Genomic DNA, 21,575 nt, shown 5'->3' on the forward strand with positions numbered 1-21,575 from the left:
GAACGAACTGAACGCCGCTTATATGTACTCTAGTTAATGGGTTGCTGACTCGTGTTGATTCGACTTGGTATGGCACGGCGTGTCGCGAGTAGAACTCGTACTCGAAGGTCGTCGAATCGACCGAGTGATAACAAGTAGCCGACGCGCTCAAATCGAGCCGAGCTAGCTCGAGTTCTTAAAATAGTAAAGTAGCTCGAGTTGACCCGTTGTGGGAGTAACTCGTGGTGGTAACTCGAGTTAAACGAATTTACTCGTCCATCGCTAGTTGACTCGTTGTGGAAGTAACTCGACTCGCCTATCGCTGATCTCTAGTGCAAGCAAACAAGCTGTTTGATTGGCGTTTTGCCTGTGACATTTTCTGCTCCGTTTGTTTGTTGTCAGATTTGTATTTATGTTTTTCGGATGTAGTGATTTTCCTTTAGGTGATTTAAAGCGGTCATTAATTTGTCGAAAATGACCGGTTTACCGCCACGAAGCAAGGCTCCGTTGTTCACAAAGAATACAAAGCCAGGTGCAACACCACTGCAAATACTGCTACAGATGGGTTTTCCAAAACATCGAGCGTAAGTTTTTATCTACTGCTTCTTTCAATGACTATAACAAATATTCAGAAATAGTTTCTTCTACTCTACTACTTTGTTTCGTTACCAATATAGAAATAAATTTATTTTTGTCCAAGCTGTCTCTAGCTCTTGAACATTTCACTACCGGCGGCGAGAGGACTCAAGACTATTCGTTTATTTGAAATCTGAGCAAAATCGGCGGCTACCTTTCAAATTAGTTTTGCTTTGCCATAAGCCTTTGTTAATTAAAAAGCACTTACTTGTATATCACTTTCAATGTAGGTACTGAAAGTGAAACACCTTATTCATTTACGTTGATGTAGAAGAAAAGATGTCATCAATTTGTGTTGGTAATACATGCCATTTTATAGTACTTTTGTAGACTATTAAATTTCAGATTAAAAGCCCTTGGAGCAACAGGTCATCGCAGTGTCCAGCTGGCTTCTGATTGGTTGCTGACTCATGTTAATGACATCTCCCTGGATACAGATGAACCTCGGGAATATATCTTCTATGCTAGCCCCACGGGTACCCTGCTGTCACAGCTATTGGAGTTTTGGGAGAAGTCAAAAACTACATCTGGCTGGAATGGTGCTCATAATTACTCACCACACGTCACTTTGGTCTCATTTTTTAAGGTGTGAAAGGATTTAGGACAGAAAAAATATGACCAATTTTTAACATTACGATGTAATAAGATTAATATAATTTATAAAATTAAATTCAATTTAGAATTTAATTATTAGTTTTTTAAATTATATCATCGAATGTTGCTAGACAGGGTAATTAATTTTAAAAATAAATGTTCTCAGGCTCCAGATGAAACAGCCTTACAACTGGCAAAAGCAGTAAAGCAAGCTGTTGAAGGTGTTGGAGACCCTCCCACTTGTCCCCTGAGATTGGAGCCCTATGTGTCTCATAACTTCATGGGGTTGTTTGTGTCAGAGGAACATGCTGATTACTTGAAGAGGATTGCTGTGCAATATGTCAAACTAGTATCTTCTCCTTGTAAGTACCTACAATAAATAAAGGATCTCAAATTTATGACACAGCTGAACTTCTGTCTAATTTGATTATATTGCATTTATTTATGTATTTTTATTTGAAAATGGTATATTTCTATGCCACATCTCTGTAGCATAGATACAAAGTGTGTCTTTCTCTATCATAATGAAGTCTTATAAGAAGTGATAGCACTAAAGTGAATTTTTTATTTTGACTAAAACACACAGGACCGGATACATCCAGGCAGGTCATAAGTTTACACAAATTATTATTTATTTTTCTATTTTATGATCTGGTACAGTGGGTGTTTCATTGGATACAAATAAACAATTAGAGTCTCTTGACTCATGGTTTCCTTGGTGTGCAGCGCAACAAGCAAAATCTGTAAAATGTAAGAATATTAACAACACTGTATCAATATTATTTGTCACTAATTTGCTTTTAATTTTTTATTGATTTTGTAGAGCATGTAGACTTAACGGAGTTTGATTAGTAGGTAAGATATTTTTATTTATTTATATACATTTTTGTTATCAAATTTTGTTCCTTGTTTTATTTTATTGTTTATTGTTCTGTTGTTTTAGTCACTATTGAACTAGAATAAATTTTTTACTAGATACTGGTGGTAGAGTAGGTAGATGGTAATTAAGTGCAAGTTTTTTTGCAATGAAGGTCGGCGTTGTAGCCCATTCTTTAAACACACTGTAACTGATATAATGGCACTATAGTCATTATTATGTTGAAACAGCTATGCATGTGGAGCCACAATTGAAGTCGCTGCACATTACACTGGCATACCACTTTGAAATGGAGGCATATGAACGGTTGAAAGACCTTGTGGATGACATGCAACCACTTGATAACTCCTACTTTGAACTGAGGCTCTACTCGCGAGACCCGCGCTTTATTCGTCATCAGGTGAGATCATATTATAAAAAAATTGTCACAAATTTGTGGGAGTCACACGCTACATTTATCAATCCGGATCACATTAAGGTGGTCTCAAAAAATTTTATGTCCATGCAATGAAAGTAAAAGAGACATTGTGTACTTCGCTTAGGTATGGATGACGCGATTCGATACAATCGGCTTAATGCGATATGTGTGGTAAAACATGATCGGCTCAAGTTCATTGCGCGTTGATAGTCTGGTGACTCCTTAAATATGTGCAATCTCCCGTGATGAAACAAGGATTGCTTATGGCTCGAACAACTATTACTAGGACTATTGGTATAGGGATAATACCTTCCATATGATTGACGCCACGTGGTGTCCTAAAAGGTTCACATCACACATCACACACGTCACACATTACACACGTCACACATCAGAAATATTGATAGAGATTAAATTATTAGTCAAGAGGTTTCCTCCTTTGTGTACCATAGACTGTAGTGGCCTTTTTTAGTGCTGATTAAGATGTTATTCAAGACATTATTTGTGCCATTAGGTCTACAAAGTAACTCAAAGTTACACTCCGAAAGCAAGCGACGAAATAGAATTAGTGGTTGGGGACTATATTTACATAGAACAAAAGGAGTTCGATAATACGTCAGACGGCTGGGTGTACGGAACTTCTTGGCTTACAGGTGAGGAACTATGCATTACACAAATGGATTAAATTTTAGTTCGTAGAGTTGTAGTTTAACTGCCTCCGTGGCCGAACGGTTACCATGCCGGACTGCCACGCAGAGGTCCTAGGTTCGATTCCCGGGCCGGGAGAAATATTTGTATGGCCTACATTTATTTCTCTCGTGAGTTTGGGAGTAATTTGTGTTTGTCTATGTATGTGTCCATGCCACCCGCGACACAGGGTTTCCCTAGTGCGGGGCTATGTTGAGTGTGTGCGTTATTATTATTATTATTATAGTTATAGCAATAATGATGAAAAATTAAATGTATCACCAAGTATTTTCTTGATCCATAAAAGGAAATTTTGCTCTGAAATTAATATACCTGTACCTATCGGATTACTTTTTATTTATTTACAATAGGCGGTTGCCACACTCATCGACCCGGAATCGCATCAAGCTGCCCAGAAAAAGCTTTATGGTCATGTTCATAGAGCGAAAAAGACGTAGTGCGTTCCGCGTTGAGGGACGGTCCGTGCGAAGAGAGATACGCAGCCACTTGACTTTACTTCCATATTCTTCTCTTAATGTGTTATCGTCTATTATTTACGTCTTAAAAGAGTGTGGCGCGAGGCTAAGTCGCTCGTACTTATTCTGGACTAATTAAGGTAGACGAGCGAAAATAAGGTAGTTAGTATCTCTATCACGTGTTCCAATAGTCTAACACGTGTTTCGCTAAGAATCACAACGATGCTTGTTAAGGCTTGAACAGTCGCGAATGACTTTGACGATTTGACCTCTAAGCATTAGAGCATAACAATTTCATACGCCATCTATCGACTACGCGCTTGTACTTACACAAAGTCAAATAAAGATAAGTTGTAAACTAGAATACAGACGTGTCGTAAGCTTGGAGGATAGAAAAAAAAATAAAAGAAAGGAGCTGCCCCAACTACAGAATGAACGTGGATACCTAAACAAAAATTGAACGAACAAATGGCGGATTTCTTTAGTGTCGTACCATAATCTATCGATAAGTCATCATCGACATGCAAACATTTATTTAAAATAGATCAATATTCCCTTTGGGAATATTTTAGGTTATATGGGAATATCCATGTCACATGAAATTTTGAATTTATTGTTTTGCGTTTACAAATACTCAAATATTGCGAAAAGTAAATTTGCACAGAAAAATGTAATTTGAGAGTATACAAAAAAAGAGAAAACTTTGAAATATAAATCCTGTACATTCCCAACCTCAAGGTTCATATTTTCATACAGAAATGTTTAAACAGATTCCAAATAGTATAAGCTTTTTTGTATTTATGCATTGGTATAGAATTAATATCAGTGACTGATTTAAGTGAATCTTTAATACTTCCATTTAATTGTGGATATAAATGAAAGTAGTAATATTATCATTAATAATATTATTATCATACGTTTATTTGCATAAAACATGGTATAACAGGAGATGTAACATGAGACAGTGTTAGTATAAACACGTTTCGCATATATTAAATAGCATGCAAATGTCTGATTATACAATGTCTATCGACTACTACTGGCCGAGCGCCTTTGATCTGTGTAGAATAATCAACACTTCTCCGAAGTGAGACAAATAGTCACGAGCGACTGCGAGTTGTGGCAAACCACGTCAAACGAGCTCTATACACGTAAGCGCTCGCCTTCGCTCGGTCAGCTAGGCGAGTGACACAGAACGATGGCAAGGCAAGGCAAATAGGTTGTCTATACGTTGGTATTGGCTTTCACCCGGCAACGTTGGACCAACATGGTCATTGTATTGCTGGCTTTATAAAATAAGAATTTTTAGTAGTTAAAGTTGTCAGTGGGAAAAAATCGGAAACGAGTGGATAATTTTGTTTTCAGGAACTGAGAATGCCTAGTAAATGAGTCGTGTTTAATCTAAATTAAATATAAAATATTTACCAATAAACCTAATGATGGAATTGCATTATCATGTAATCTAGTTACATTCAAAGTTATGTTAATATTTGACTTCAAAATGAAGCGAATAAAGATGGTCTTTGATTCAATGTTTATATTCGGCACTATTATACGGCGGTATGATTTCTAACCATTGTTTTTTCTTTTTTGATTTGTAGGTAAACTTGAAATAGTAAAAATAATAATAATAAAATAATTGAAACCTCGTAGTGAATTATTTTAATAACAGAATATCGATAATATGTACGCTTCCAAGAACAACACTATCTCAAAATAATCGTTAACAACAATTATCAAACCACCAAACAACAAACAAAACAAACAGACAATCTGAAGAAACCAAAGCAAAATTTGGCAAGATTTATGAATAAACTACTTAAATATGTCTAATTACATGAGATATTTGGGCTTTTGTGTGATTTATAGACAGAAAAATAACACGTGCCTGTACAATACAAAATTCGGTCGATCTTCGTTTTTTTAAATGTCACATCCCGTAATGCTGCAGCATCGAATTTTTATTAATACTCAATTGTTCTCACTGTCAATATTTTTGTCCATTTTATTACAATACATGCGAATAATTCAATAAAAAACTTGGAAAAACATTTGTTTTGACATTTGATATACTTCCATTTGATAACCGTGTCATGTACCTCATGTACTGCGAAATGGACACGGTTAGCATTTAAGATGACGTTACGTATTTTCGATTCCCGTGTTTAACACAGACCAGTGTAATGCTATCTCTTTTGGCTTAAGACGGCACGCAATAGTTAAACAAAGACAATAACATGTTTATGTTTTCAACGTCGAAATGCATCATATACATATAACGTCTGATTTATATATGTCAACATAACATGTCCTTTAGTTTCCATAGTCTAAGGTCATAAGTGTTTTTTTTGCAATCTATACCTTTATACCAATCTATACATTGTTGTTCCCTCAGAGACATTCGAGAATAAACCATCGTAAAAATAAACATTACATAATATTTTAGGGTCAATATCGTAACAGCATAAATAGAGAAAGTATTAGATAAATCATGCAATGATTCGATCGTTACATTTTTTTTAATATATAATATACACACGCTTGGCCACAATCTCGCCTGATGTTAAGCGACGATGGGACGCGTTTACCTAAAAAATACCAATTCACTCGAGCCTTGAATAGCCCGAAATTGTACTTTTCGGGAAATACAGATAGAGCAGTAGAGCATTACATTCCTTTGCATCAGAAAGAAGGAACCAAAGCGCTTAGTACGAATAGGTGGAATAACAACGACATAAGAATAGAGTGCTCCGGACCTTCTAGTCGACCGAAGCAGGAACGGTGAGGGTGGAACTAAATTGAAAAGTTCCTGCGCACAAATGTATCCGATAGAAAACCGACAAGCAGGCTTCTTTTCTGCGATGGGCGAGATTTTGTAGCTTCGACTCCACAAGATAATTGTTATTAATTAGCCTTTTTGCTTTTCGCTCCACCGAGTTAGTTGCCTTGGAGCTAACTGGTAATGGACAGACCCGTCCACAGTGGCAACAGTACTCCATACACCCACGTATGGCTAGTTTTCTGGCAGCAGTTTTTGCCAAGCACTCGATGTATCGCCTAAACTTGAAGTTGGATGATAAGTCCAGACCAAATAGCTCAAGGTGGTTTCTTATCGGCACGGATGCATCTCGGAAAGTCGGAGTAAGGTGTAGGGGACTCCGTTTTGATGTGAAAAGACACACCTGTGTTTTAGCTGCATTAAACCTGACCCTGTTCGCATCTCCCCAGTCGGAAGCCGCTTTCAGGCTCAGGTTCAACCGGGTGACCATCGCCTCTCGTTTACATCGGATCTCTTCGTTGTAGTCTCGGGTGTCTGGCATATAACTCTCTATCACTGTGCTGTCGTCTGTGTACCCAAAGATACCGGGCATCAGCAGCAGGTCGTTGATATGCAGCAAGAATAGAGTGGCGGAGAGTATAGATCCCTGAGGTACACCAGCATTTGTACCATGAGGAGCAGAGGAGTAACCATCTACAACTACACGGATTGACCTATCCTTCAGAAAATCGCACAACTAATGAAGAATTGAAAGTAAAATTCAGAAATGATCAGTTCAGAAAGTGTCAGAACTCTTGGTATCACCAAGAGTTCTGATTTATTCATTATCAATAATCAACCAAAAATCAATATCAGCTCTCCACCCTGGATTGCGGGAGGGAGGGAGGGAGGGAGAGAGAGTATTAATTATTAATTTGTGATTATTAACAGATAGACAGACATATAAAATGGTTGTAATTCGACCCCTCCGACGTCAAAAATCGTATGTCGAAATTGCCAAGTTTACAGGGAAGCGTTTTACAGTTCTGAATTCACTGAAACGAACATAACACGTGACTTTAGCATTTCTCAGTTTTATTCGGCAAAGCTCATTACTCACATAGAGTATTATAAAATCCTAGATATCGGTTAGATGATCTATGGTGATCACTCTTTCAGTGAATTCAGAACTTGAAAACGCTCCCCTGTAAACTTGGCCATTTCGACATACGATACTTTACGTAGGAGGGGTCGAATGAACTATTATGTAAAAGGCGGCGTTGGAATTTTTTTCTTGAAAAGGGGTCCATAGTAGTCTATAATAATGGGAACCCATGGGTTACACTTAATGACGTGGAATCGACTAGAGACGCTCATGTTATAGTACACTTGTCGCATTAAGTCGATTCGCCGTCGACGCGGACGTTTGTGCGTCGATGTAGCCGTTCGGGCTAGTGATGAAAGAGACTTAGAGCCGTATTCTAGAACTCTACTCAATGCTCAAGTCAGGACTTGAGCAGACTTGAGTATGATTTCAAGCACTGGAAATACGACCCTAATGGCAAGGACTTGAGTATGATTTCCACTGCTTGAAATCATACTCGTCCTGACTTGAGCATTGAGTAGAGTTCTGGAATACGATCCTCAGTCCTTTAAGGCCTTTTAAAAACCTTGACAAATTTTTAACACCTCACGTCTAGTCTAATCTTGAGTCATAAGACTAAAACTGAAGACTAATTCGAGTCAAAGTCTTTTAACCCTGGGAAGTTAAAAAGATATACAGGACTAAAACGGCTGGCGCCTTATAGCGTCAGGAGTCGTCGGCGCTGTACGGGCGCGAGCGGAAATTCGTTTACGGCATTAGAGGGGAAATTACTGTCAAATAAGTAGTACGCGATCAAGTCAAAACACAATATCACGTATGGAGCTTCATTCGCATCATACGTCTTTTAATTTGGTCGAGTATTACTCATTAGACAGTAATTGTTTCGGACTGATGTCGGACGGAGAACGGGAGTAGATCCCCTGAGTCGTTGCCACTCATCGAGCTGTGTTGTACGGGCCAATGACATCTTTTTCGCTCTTTTCCGACTGATTGCGATTCCGTGTCGATGAGTGGTCACTCCATAAACAGTGGCTATCACTACTATAAACATCTAGTCAAAGATTATTTTGGTACCATATGACGTTATACGTGTAAAATGCAACTTCGTAATTTTGTATTATATTTTTTGTATATTTTGTATTATATATTACTTAAATAAGAGTTTTGTATGGTTCAAATGTGAAAGTTTCGCGTTTATTATAAATATCATTTATATTGGATTTGTAAATAACATTGATATGCTGCTTCGATTGCGACAAAAAACCACAATATAGAATTCACCATCATAAGGCTTCCGACACATTTAATAGAAAAAACGAGGGGGAATTACGTGTACATAATTTCGGTAGATCGTGACAAGTGTAATTCAAAGCAATTCAAATCACTACATGTATTGCGAGAAGAAAACGTTCCCTTCAATCGAGCGAAATTAAGTTGTGGTATTGCCACTACGTATGTAAATGTCCTAAGAGTTTCTGATAACTTGGTCCTTCTCTGCATCTTATACAACATACTCGATTAAAATACTCTAATCAGGGTTAAAAAAAATGTGAATTACTACTTCCAGGCGTAAGCGGTTTCCTACCAGGCGTGTACACGAAGCGTACGGCGGAATCAGACGCGTGGACGCTACACCGAGCTATATCGTTAAACAACTATAAGTATTGTGAGTAATTAAGGCTTAGATACACTTGGGGGCAAATGGAGCGACATGTGGCACAACATAGCGTTCAACATCTACGTGAAATGTCCCGGGGACAATACCTCGGAACATTTTGTAGGCCTACCCCTAAATACACTTGCCAGTGTTTATAGAAATGTCGCCCGGGAGGTTGTGGCGATTAGTGCTGCGTACATAGTTATTTCGGGTAGTTTACGGAAACGTACGTGTCCAAGTCGCCGAAAGTTGTCGTTCCCTTGATCAAAAACTTCATTGCGCCGTACGCAAACCATGCACTGGATTTTACATCATCTCGTCCGTTACCAGTACTTTTAGAAGAGTTTATTTTCTTCTTTTCGCGAAGAAACTGTGAACGTAGTGTATGCACTTTGGCTTCTACTTCTTTCCTAGGTAATTTAAGCGCCATGTCAATATCCTACCACGTGTCATTTTTCTTTATTTTATTTCGATAATAACTGCGATGTTAGGTTCGAATTGCAAATCGGACACAAGGACAAATACAGTCGGAGAAACGGCAGAAGGCAACAAAGGAGGAAAACATTCGAACAAAGATTTGGGACACGAAACTACGCAGGAATCTTTCAGGGAATGGACCAAATATTGGGAGACAGTGCGATTGAACAAAATTGCCGGAATTCTCGATGTCGCACATGGTAAGAATATTTATATAGTAATGATTCTTAGAGATGATTTTATGTTTTGTAATGATGATGTTTTATTATGAGAATGATGAATTTATGTTATATAAGTAGGATCATTATTCTTATTTTTCTCATATATTCACTCTACTGAGTACGACAATGGTAAGTAAACTTTATTGTGTCATCATCATCAACTCGTCCATACTTACTGTGGGGCAATCAGGCGAGGGTTTAGGCCATAGTCCATCGTGCTGGCCCAATTTAGGTTGAGGTTTTGACACGTTTTCCGAGTGTTGTGAACCTTCTTTCGCGTTCAGGTTTCATCAGAATGTTTTCTTTCACTGAAAGCTCATGGTAAATTTCAACTTAAATTTCGCACATAAATTCCGAGAAACTCGAGATGCGAGCCCGTATTCGAACCCAGGGCCTCTGCTGGAGAAGCAGTAGGTTAAACCATTAGGTTACCATGGGTATTATTTATGACGTAATAAAAATTTTCATTTTTATTTCAATCCCAATTTTCTTATTGTGCACGTTGCTCATAAATTATACAATAGATATCAAGTGAAATACAGGAAATACACTTAAGTGTATGTCATGATGGCTCCAGGAATAAATAAGAACGTCACCCGGTTAGCGCCATTGAAGTATTTAGTTTTCTTCTCGTTTATAGCGCATCACAGTCATTGGGACTATGATGACGAAGATGATGATGACGACGACGATGACGATGACTACGATACGGACTATAAATCTAAAGGCACCAATACGGCAAGTATCATTTCCTGTTGCGCAAATTGTTGCTAGTGAGTAGAAACTCATCAGAATATTTTTTTTTTTTTTTTTTTTGTGACTCGGCAAAATGACTGCACCGCGCCTGATGGAAAGTGCGAATACAGGCCAAATGCTTCTTCACACTACGTTTGAAGGACCCGATGTTATAGAGGGGAGGGAATACATGCGCCGGGAGTTGGTTCCACAATTTGATGGTTCGGCATAAGAACGAATTGCCAAACTTTTTAGTGCGGGACGGTATTGAACTGACCGTCCAACTGTGGCAACGCAGTCCGGCACGGGTGGTCCGCTGATGGATAGGAGAGGAAGGGATAAGGTTGAATAACTCTTCAGAGCACTCACCGTGGTACAGGCGATAGAATACGCTAAGAGACGCTATATCTCTGCGAAGCTGTAACGACTCCGCATGCTCAGTTACATGAGGATCGTTGACAACACGGAAGGCGTAGCGCTGCAGTCCATCTAGGGCATCGAGCAAGTACTTGGCAGAGCCGTCCCAAAGGTGCGAACAGTACTCCATGCTGCTTCGGACCTGAGCTTTATACAACAGGTATCGCAGCTCTGGAGTAAAAAATCGGTGCACCTTGTTCAGGATGCCAAGCTTGCGCGACGCGGTACAGATGACGCTCTCTATATAGTCTTTGTTGCTCATGTCCTTCCGGATGCTCATCCCAGGCAGGCTGAGCTTGTCCTGCAGCGTCAGCGTTGTACCCTGAAGATGGGGAAGTGGAAGGAATGGGGATTTTTTGGAACTGAACGCGCATACCTGGGTTTTCTTGGCGTTGAACTCAACCAAGTTTCGGGAGCCCCACGACGATATATGTTCCAAAACATGATTGAGCTCAGCGACAAGTTTTTCCCGGTTTCTCTCAGGGTCCTCCCGGTTGCTTGACGGTTGCTTATAATAGCAACCGTGTACTGTGCTATCATCTGCATAGCAATGAATGTTGCCAAAAGGCAACAAGTCATTGATATGCAGAAGGAACAGCGTGGGCGACAGCACGGAGCCCTGTGGCACCCCAGCATTAACTGTCACGAGCCGCGAAGTGCCTCCGTCAACAAGGACACGCAATCATCGCTCGCGCAGAAAGCCGGAGATCCACTCACAAAGGCGGCCGGGAAGACCATATGCCGGAAGCTTGGAGAGGAGACCACGGTGCCAGACCCGATCAAAGGCCTTAGCAATATCCAGACTTATCGCTAAGGTTTCGCCCTGTTTGTCGATAGCTTCACCCCAGAGATGCATTAGATACGCTAGAACGTCACCCGTTGATCGGTTCGGCCGAAACCCGTACTGTCGATCATTAAGAATGGAGTGACGTTCCAGGTGCCGGATTATCTGGATATTTAGAATCCGCTCCATCACTTTGCAGAGCACTGAAGTGACAGCTATTGGGCGATAGTTTGTCGTATCAGACCGATCTCCTTTCTTGGGGATAGGTTGCACGTTGGCCTCCCTCCAAGCTAGGGGCACGTTACCAGATTGGTATGAGAGGCGGTATAAGCGCGTCAGTACGGGAGACAACTCCGCCGCACACCTTTTAAAGACGATAGGAGGTATCCCATCTGGACCATAGGCCTTCCGCACGTCAAGAGTCTGTAGTTCCTTGCGGACATCACATTGCCTGATAACTATATCAGGCATTGTGACTCCGCAGTGGGGAATTGACGGCGGTTGCGCATCTTGGTCGTGAATGCGCGAGTTAGCCCCAAAAAGGTCGGCCAATAAATTGGCTTTCTCTTCGGGGCCATAGGCCAAAAATCCATTGGGACACCACAAAGGCGGCAGCGACGAACGACAAAAATTGGACTGCACGGCTTTGGCCAGGCTCCAGTAGGCACGGCTACCGGTGGGATGGGCTACCAGCTTCTGGCCAATCCGTGAAACGCGCTGGGCATCCGCTCTTATGTAAGCCCTCCTGCAAGACTTGGTTGCTTTGTTATAGGCTGCTTTAAGGGACGCAAGGTTGGGATCCTTTGTTACACGACCCTTGATCCAACCACGATATGCAGCCTGTTTCTCACTAACAGCGTCCATGCATCCGCGATTGAACCAAGGGCGTCCTCTGCGATTGGCGATGACACTGGAAGACGGTATGTAGTAATTCATAGCCGTTCCAATCTCATCGACAACAGCATCGGCAGCTGCTGAGGCATCCCTTCCCGCAAAGCAGTGCTGCAACCAAGGGATGGACGCAAAGTAGTCGCGCATACCATCCCAATCCGCCGACGAGTAGTGCCAAATGCGACGAGTGACCTCCTTCAGCTTAGTTGGAGGCATTTGGGAAACCTTACACCCAACCAAACAGTGATCAGAACTTCCCAGGGGGGCGCTGACTGATACTGTATAGTAGGTAGGGTGACTCGCGAGCAGAAGGTCAAGCAAAGAGGGTGCATGATCCGATATGTCTGGAACCCGGGTGGGCTGGGTTACCAGTTGGGTCAAGTCATGCGTGAGAGCGAAAGCGTGGGCAGTTCTTCCTGCATGGTCAGTCTTGAGGGAACTTAACCATGATTCATGGTGAGCATTAAAGTCCCCCAACACGACCATCTCCGCAGATGGGAACTGCGCCTGCGCGTCAAGAGTCGCCTGGCTCAGTTGGTCAAAGAGCCTAGTTGTCTCCGCATCCCCGCTGTGGGATCTATATAAGCACGCGAAGACTCTAGCTGAATAACTAGATTCTACGAGCACCCACATAGTGGAAAAGGAGGGGTCCTCCAGGCAGCGCAGACGGCGACAGCACACATCCGAACGAATATATACACATACCCCGGCTTTGGCCTGAAAGTTTTCCTCAAGCGAGTAGCCGGGGTAGTTCAAGTAGCTCATATCATTCGGACGGCGAATCTGCGTCTCCGTCAGGAAAAGCAGGGCAGGCCGGGCTGTCTCGAGGTGATGGTGGACAGCTTTGAGGTTGGAGTGGAGTCCGCGGGTGTTAGCGAACTCAATAATAAACGCGGTGGGGGGATTAGGCACCGCTGAACGATCTGCATTCTTATGTTGCGCTGTCATGGTGGGTAAGAAGGACGGTAGTGTGAAGAGATGAAGCCTTCGGCACTGCACCGAAGAAGAAAAACGAGGGGAACTGCAATACATGCCGTTGATCTTTTGAAGGATAGCCGGCTGACCCGCCGAACGGAAGGGCCCCCGTACCCCCCCGGGATATGCCGCCGGGACCCCAAATTCCGGTCACTAACCGGCACGACGACCTACCCCAAGATTATGCGCGGCATGGTGGGGCAGCCTCTAGGGGTAGTTAGTCCCTATTGGGCCCCTGTACTGTACCGCGGGCGGCCAGCGGACAACCGTTTCTACGGGTCTCCCTGGCCGGCAGGTCAACTAGATATATAATATATCAGTGATAAAGATTCTTAATAGATAGAAAGGACCAGGAGAAGACCAGGAGACTAGGGTCTCCACTAGAGCAGTGTCCACGCAAGCCATACTTGGCTATTTGGATAGAGTGAATCCACGTTAAGGACAGCAGCTGCTAGTAGATTTCCCCAATAAGCCCAATCATGCAGAATACAAGATGGCTTGCTACTAATAGCAAGTAAGCAAGGACATAGTGCTTGGTGAAGCGATAACGGTCATAGCGTGTGTTTCCTATGCATACTAAAATGCCATTGCTATTCGTTCACTTTTGAAATGTGGGCAAACTGATGAAAATATGTATTCATGGCCGTATCAACTATCTATGGGCCAATTCTAAGGACATGCACGCGATACTATTTTTGAGCTCATTACAACCCAATATTTACATTTAGACGCTCGCCATTGTACATAATGCAAGCTTCACGATCTCAAGGTCCGAAAGTAACCAGCCTTTAAATAAGTAATTATAGTTAATAGAACGGTACGTTTTGCATAATACTGACCCTTCAGCCTACTGGAGAGGTTAGAAAAGTAATGTAATAGGGCAAAAGTAGTGTAAAAAGTGTGGGAAAAGTGGTGTAACTTGTAATCAATCTCTTAAGTGATTGTGAGTAATCAAAGGTGCTTGTGAGTCAACCTTACTGGAATAAAACCATTGTTATTATTATTATTAATGTTATTATTAATTTATATTTATTAATATTATTATTAATTAACTTACATAATATATCATAATAATACTTATCCTATGTGTAGTCCCACTGCTAGGCACAGGCCTCCTCTCGCAATGCTTACATGAGAACTTAAAACAAAAACCAAAATCAATAACATTCCAGTTCGAGCTAAGTACGCGCTACATAATGAAAATAACAGAAATATCCGACCGGATCGAAGGAATTTTTTCTGAGTGTTCGATCTTTGTATTAATAATTAATTATAACAGAAATATATTATTCTTTTTTTTTATAATATCAGTGACGGGACGAACAAGTCGTGCGCCTGATGGTAAGCTACACGCCTGTCCATAACAGTTGTAGTGCCACTCAGAGCTTTAAATAGCAAAGATCTGAGGGGCACTGCCACTGCTCCCGTCACCCTGAGACAAGAGTTGACAAATCCCATGTGCCTGTAATTTCACCAGCACTCGTCCCTACCTCTCAAAACCGGAACACAGCAATGCTGAAATTACTGCTTGGCGGCAGAAATAGGTAAGGTGGCAGTACTTCCCATGACTAACTCTTTCACAAGGAGCTCTACTGCTACGTATATTTGTTACAAACAGGCAGTTCGGAGTTCACCGGTTTTCAATTAAACATAATTAGATAGTTTTATTAGTATAAAAGCCAAATCTTTATTTCAGCATGAGTGTCATAAATCGTGTGTTTATCTGTACATTTCTTTGTAATTACTTAACAGAAAGACATAAAATATACTAAGGATAGGCGATATATTTTCACAATGAGGCACGGGGAAAGAGTAGACCTCACGTATGGACACTGGACGAGCCACTGCTTCGATGCTAAAGATAATTACTCTAGGATGGATTTGAACATGCCTCTTACTTTGCCGAAGCGGTGAGTTTTTTGTTCATATTTTGACATTTTTGTTTTATATTACTGCAGTGCGTGTGTCTGTTACCACTTAGCGTAACTGTTGCACTTTCCTCAATGCAACGATTTTGATGCTGTTTCCTGTGTATAATTGTGTCAGTAAAGGTATCTTATTGATGATCTGCACGTACTTTTGGAGAATAGTAATAGTTCATTAGACAACCATACTAATTACCTGCTCTCAAACTAGGGAATTTCCTGTAGTATGAATACTGATACAGAACATCCAGGCCAGAACCAATTCAGAAAAGTTTGTTCCAAATTGGTCCTACCGGGAATCCAACCCGGGACCTCGGAGTCCAACATCCACAGTCCAAACCGTTGGGTCACCGAGGTCCTCTTAACTAGAATATACTTGATATACATTAATTTAGTGCAATAATTAAGAATTAACGAAATAAGAATTTATCTTTACTTGTGCATCGACTTAAGACAATTTTTATGTCTATTAACCTCCACGTGGCAGCAGTAGTTAATTATTTCAACTGACGGCCTAAAGTACGAGGTCTATATTGTCGAGGCATCAGTTTCTGCACATTATGCAACTCTGTTAAATTACACCAGTAATTAATGTCTAATTGTTTGAAGGGTTTTTTTAAAATTTTTGTGGAATCAGATTCGGGGGCAGATTAGCGTACTCTAAAGACTGCCCATTGACGCGAGTTGGGCGTCTCCAGGCATACCTTGTGGGAGAGGGCCTTAGGTTAGCCAAAATCAACGTCAAGCATGTTTACGCTTCGGCAGCGCTACGTTGCGTCGAGACTGCACAAGAGTTCTTAGAAGGTTAGACTTGTGTACATTCATTCATTCTGTTTACTACATAGCAAAGTGTAATAAGTACTACGAACAATATGGCCATAGTAGAATAAGAACAAGCAGGGCAATTCCCGCCTGTTTGACGCATCAACAACTACCCTCCACGGTATGCTTAGTTGTCACATTAGTATTTTAGTTGTACTTACAGTAAAGTATTTATCACAGTGTTTTCGCGCTGTATTTAAATAAACCTTCGTCAAATGCAATACGTACGTATTGATATTTTTATACCAGCTTTGGTATCTCGATCACGGGAGTATGGTTACTAAGTAGCAATGAAATGCGAGTTTGAATATACATATAAAATGTAATGATTTATTTATAAATCAAAAACATTATATATTTCCCACTAAAAATATTTTCGTCGATTAGGTACGATCTACTGTGTCGTCTTATTTTATAGATATTTATAAAATAAGACGACATCTGACATTGAAATAAACATTAAGAAGAAACAGACTTGTTTGTTTGTGAATATTTGGCAAATAATAATCAAAATATTGTCCCAGACATACTAAAAAGACGAAAAAGGGAAGGAGTGGGGGAGAGGGAAGAAGAGAAGGGAGGGAAAAATGGCGTTAAAATGTGCAGGCTGCTTGCAGAAAATTTGTAACAGGGAATATCTTGCATGCTGCCTATTTAAAGATAAATACGATTTGCTGTGTGCAAATGTTTCTATCCAGAGATTCCTAAACACTATTCCAGAGGCTTGTTAGCGGACTCGAGCTGGGTGACCAGAAGCTCACGCAGCTACTGAGGCGAATGAGAGAACTGGGCGGACCATACGCAACGGACGATGCGCTAAAGGTGCTGTGCATGAATCAATTACCGATCCACATGCGCGCCGTGCTAGCTGTCAACACCGAATCGTCTCTGGATACTCTAGCTGTCATGGCAGACAAGATGAGGGAACATACAGAGCCACCAACCATCGCGCGATCCATCGCCCATTCACACCGGCCAGCGCAATGTCAAGCACCATCACGCCATCGCCAACCCACTAGTCACCAATGACCGCAAACGTGCACTTCGACGTAATCTCCAAGCAACTAGAACGTTTAACTTTCGAGATTGCTGAGCTACGTAGAACGAGAGACACTTCTTGACACCGTGAACCTTACAACACACGGCGCCGTTCACGATCACGGTCATCCGCCAGGCGTAGCTCTAACATGGAAAATGGCGAGTGGCTATGTTATTACCATCATCGTTTTGGCGACCGAGCACGACGCTGCGAATCACCATGTGAAAAACGGAAGCAGGTGGAAAACTAAATTCTACACCGACTGTGGCGGGAATCGATGTAGCCAACAGAAGCAACCGCTTATGTGTCATCGACGTGGACAGCAGAGAACGCTTTCTCGTCGACACAGGAGCCGACATATCCGTGTTAGCCGTACGGAATAAGAAGCAATCGACATCAAGCGCCTACAAATTATACGCTGCGAATAATACGCCGATAAGAACATATGGAGAAAAAACATTGACAGTAACCCTTTGACTTCGACGCTGTTTCCGCTGGACTTTCATCGTTGCCGAGGTGAAGACTTCAATTCTGGCAGCAATTTTTTACGCCACAACAAGGTCCTGGTCGACCGGCATCAAAGAAAACTCGTCGATCGCGTCACTGAGCTTAGCATCACAGCGAGGAATAATTGCTCAGCGTCTAAGTCAGGCGTTTACATGACTGACCGCAATCACGTGTACCACGACATTTTGAAGCAATATCCAGACGTTCTGCGACCCATGTCACTAAAGAGCCCGACGAAGCACCAGGTGGTCCATCACATCGACACAACGGGGGCGCCACTATATGCTAGACCACGCCCTCTTCCATCGGACAAGTACCAAGCTGCGAAAGTCGAGTTTGAACGCGTGATGGATATGGGAATATGCCGTCCATCGAAGAGTCCACGGGCCAACCCGCTCCATGTTATTAAGAAGAAAGACGGCAGTCTACGTGTATGCGGGGACTACAGAAGACTAAATGCAGTAACGCAACCCGACAGATACCCAATACCACGAATTCAGGACTTCACGTATCAACTTCATGGCAAAAAAATATTTTCCAAACTGGACTTGAAGATGGCTTACTACTGGATTCCCATATCGAGTGAAGACGCAGAAAAGACAGCAATTATAACACCGTTCGGGCTGTTCGAATTCAACTGCATGACGTTTGGCTTACGTAACGCGAGTCAAACGAGCGCTTCATGCACGAAGTACTACGAGGTTTTAATTGCTGCTTCACCTTCGTCGACGACGTCCTCGTGTTCTCCGAAAATGAAGAACAGCACAAACTGCACATTCAAGAAATACTCGAACGTCTCAACAACTACGGTGTTACATTGAATATAAGCAAATGCGAGTTTGGAAAAACAAAAATCAACTTCCTCGGTTATGAAGTATCAGCAGCCGGCATAAAACCCACTGACGAGAGAACAGAAGCCATATCAAATTACCCGAAACCATCCAACAACTCAGACGCTTCCTGGGCATGTTGAACTTCTACAGAGACTGCCTACCCCATCAAGCCGAACTGCAAAACTGAATTAAATTAGTTCCTGCACAACAAAAAGAAGAACCACAATAAAATCCCTGCACTTTCTAATGGCTGTGCCCTGACACCTAGAACCGAGGATGTAGAATCTAATCAATCCCAAGTCCTTGACCTATTGCTAATTAAAAGTAATGTCTTAAAACCCACGTTACCTCTTTGAATAAATTTTTTAATGAATCTCCGAATGAAAATGGATTCCAGGATAATACAATGGAAATCTCGGAGTATAGTTCCTAAAAAAAGTGACTTGATTTACATTATTAATAAATATAACCCTTTAGTTATAGCTCTATCAGAAACTTGGCTGAAACCAGATTTTAATTTTAAAATTTCTGGCTTTTTTTGTTAACGTGATCACAGATCTGACGGATATGGCGGTGTTGCCATTCTCGTCAAAATTTCTATTCCATTTTCCTGTATACTATTTTTTTCTCGAAATTTTGATAATATTAATATTGTAGGTATTTGTATTAAAATACTTATATTGTTTCCATTTACCTTTCTCGTCCCTCTGATTCGGTTTTCAATGAAATTAATAACATTTTAATTAGTCTTCGACGACAATTTTTGGTTCTTGAAGATTTTAATTACCACCATCGTTCGTGGGGCAGTAGAGTGACTAATAGTGCTGAGGAATCTTTACTAGAAATGTTAGATACCCTTAACCTCTGTGTGTTAAATACTGGTGCTCCAACTCGAGGCACGAACCCCAACGAAACATTAACGTTGTTGACTTGGCTATTTGTACTTCGTCTTTGGCTTCTTCATGTCTTGGTCTCCCCTTCCTTACTCTTTTGGCAGTGATCATTTCCCTTTGATTATGTCGACTCCTATTACAAAAAAAGCTGCTCCTAGACGTAAGCCTCGTTGATTGGCCTACATTTAAAACTATGATTGAACGTAAAATTTCTAAACTTCCAAATAATGTCGCTGGCATAGAATCTGAAAAAGCTGTGGAATTTGCAAAGTTCGTAATAGATGTAGCAGATCAATTGTTTCCCATTAAGGATACTTCTTCGAGGAAGATTCCTTTTCCACCGTGGTGGGATGTTCAATGTGTTGAAGCTGTATGTAGGAGGAAAATGGTAGAGAGAGAGTATGCTCAGGATATGTTTGATGAAAACTTAAAAATTTAACAAGATACTATCAAATCCACTTACGAATTACTCCGTGAGAAAAAACAACAAGCTTGGAAGACATTTTGTACAGTGCTATCTCCGAATACCTCCCCATCATTAATTTGGCGTAACACAAAACGTTTCAGATCTGCATTTAATGATCAGACATGTACTACTCTTTCATCATCCATAACAGACTACTTCTTCGACCTGTTGACTCCGCCTTCTGTCCCTGAGGGAGAGCTGTTGCTTTCTTCTAATGCTGTAACCAATTCAATTGATTCCTATATGGATTCTCCCTTCTCTATTTTTGAGTTAAAAGGAGTTCTTTCATCCGTCAAAAATTCTGCCACGGGAGAAGATATTATACCACACTCCTTTGTATCACATTTAAGTGACCCTTGATTAGAATATTATTTAAATTTAATTAACAACATTTCATGGAAATCTCAAGAAGTTCTACCTATTTCAAAACCTAACAAGTCCTCCGACGATGTAGCATCGTACAGACCTATAGCTCTGTCGTCTGTGTTATGCAAGATATCAGAACACCTTGTTAAAAATCGTCTTGAGAGGTTTATTGAGAATAATCGAAAGTTGACTGACAGCCAGTTTGGATTTCGGAAGGGAAAAAGTACATTAGACAGTATCAGTATTCTAACCACTGATATCCGAATAGCCTTCTCCTGCAACAAGTGCGTTGTAGCAGCTTTTTTAGATATATCAGCTGCTTATGATAACGCCATAATATCCATCCTTATACCAGGGACCAGGTTGTCTTCATACCCATCAGGGAGTAAAGCATTCTGGTCGCTCGCTAAATAGGTCGAGGTGAATTTCTGCAGGTCATTCCTTTCGCCTTTAATGAGTGAAGACGGGTCGCTGGCTCACACCGCTGAAGAGAAAGTAAATCTATTTGTTTCTCTCTTTGTTTCCAACTCCAACTTTAACGCTGCTTTGCAAACACTACTTCGCTGTTACTCTGAAATGCCGGAGGTCACTATCTGTCAAAAAGAGGTGTTGAAAACTATATTCAAATTAGACGTCAACAAAGCCACTAGCCTTGGCGCGATCCCAGGGATTGTGCTGCGGAACTGTGCACTCGAGTTGTTTCCGATATAAACTCGCCTGTATCGCCTCTCTATGAATTCTGGACAAGTCCCGAAAACTTATGGAATTATGTGTTCCTTTTACTCTGATCAACTTCATTATTAATCTTCTAGCCGAAAGAGTTATATCACTAATATCCCATGATTCAAAAATTTCCCGCACTGTATATAAAGGCTTACCCCAACAACATAACATTTACGTACGAGTAAATGATTTAGAATCGTCCATTAATGGTAATACTGTTAATATTTTACAATATGCTTGACTACAATAGACTTGTTGCGATGCTCTATAGATGAAAACTTAGATAATTCTTGCAATATTTTAAAACACTCTCT

General features: G+C 41.1%; 1 protein-coding gene across 8 annotated transcripts in view; it reads left to right on the top strand.

Moving 5' to 3' along the window:
* Positions 1-13: 13 nt before the first annotated feature.
* Positions 14-21,575, top strand: part of LOC113226623 (protein UBASH3A homolog) — a 44,518-nt gene continuing 22,956 nt past the window's right edge. For 2 of the 8 annotated variants that reach the window (XM_026459324.1, XM_026459323.1), the window contains exons 1-10: positions 14-563; positions 961-1,201; positions 1,376-1,571; positions 2,317-2,486; positions 3,019-3,157; positions 9,098-9,196; positions 9,679-9,864; positions 10,526-10,623; positions 15,440-15,597; positions 16,250-16,416. In XM_026459324.1, coding sequence (XP_026315109.1) covers positions 454-563; positions 961-1,201; positions 1,376-1,571; positions 2,317-2,486; positions 3,019-3,157; positions 9,098-9,196; positions 9,679-9,864; positions 10,526-10,623; positions 15,440-15,597; positions 16,250-16,416 — 1,564 coding nt within the window. In that variant the 5' untranslated portion in view covers positions 14-453. The remainder of the gene's footprint in view (positions 564-960; positions 1,202-1,375; positions 1,572-2,316; positions 2,487-3,018; positions 3,158-9,097; positions 9,197-9,678; positions 9,865-10,525; positions 10,624-15,439; positions 15,598-16,249; positions 16,417-21,575) is intronic. The other 6 variants (XR_003310123.1, XM_026459328.1, XR_003310124.1 and 3 more) reach the window with 4 other exon arrangements.

This window comes from Hyposmocoma kahamanoa, unplaced genomic scaffold, assembly GCF_003589595.1.
Source record: "Hyposmocoma kahamanoa isolate Upper Pololo Valley unplaced genomic scaffold, ASM358959v1 192, whole genome shotgun sequence".
Classification (NCBI taxonomy): Eukaryota; Metazoa; Arthropoda; class Insecta; order Lepidoptera; family Cosmopterigidae; genus Hyposmocoma; species Hyposmocoma kahamanoa.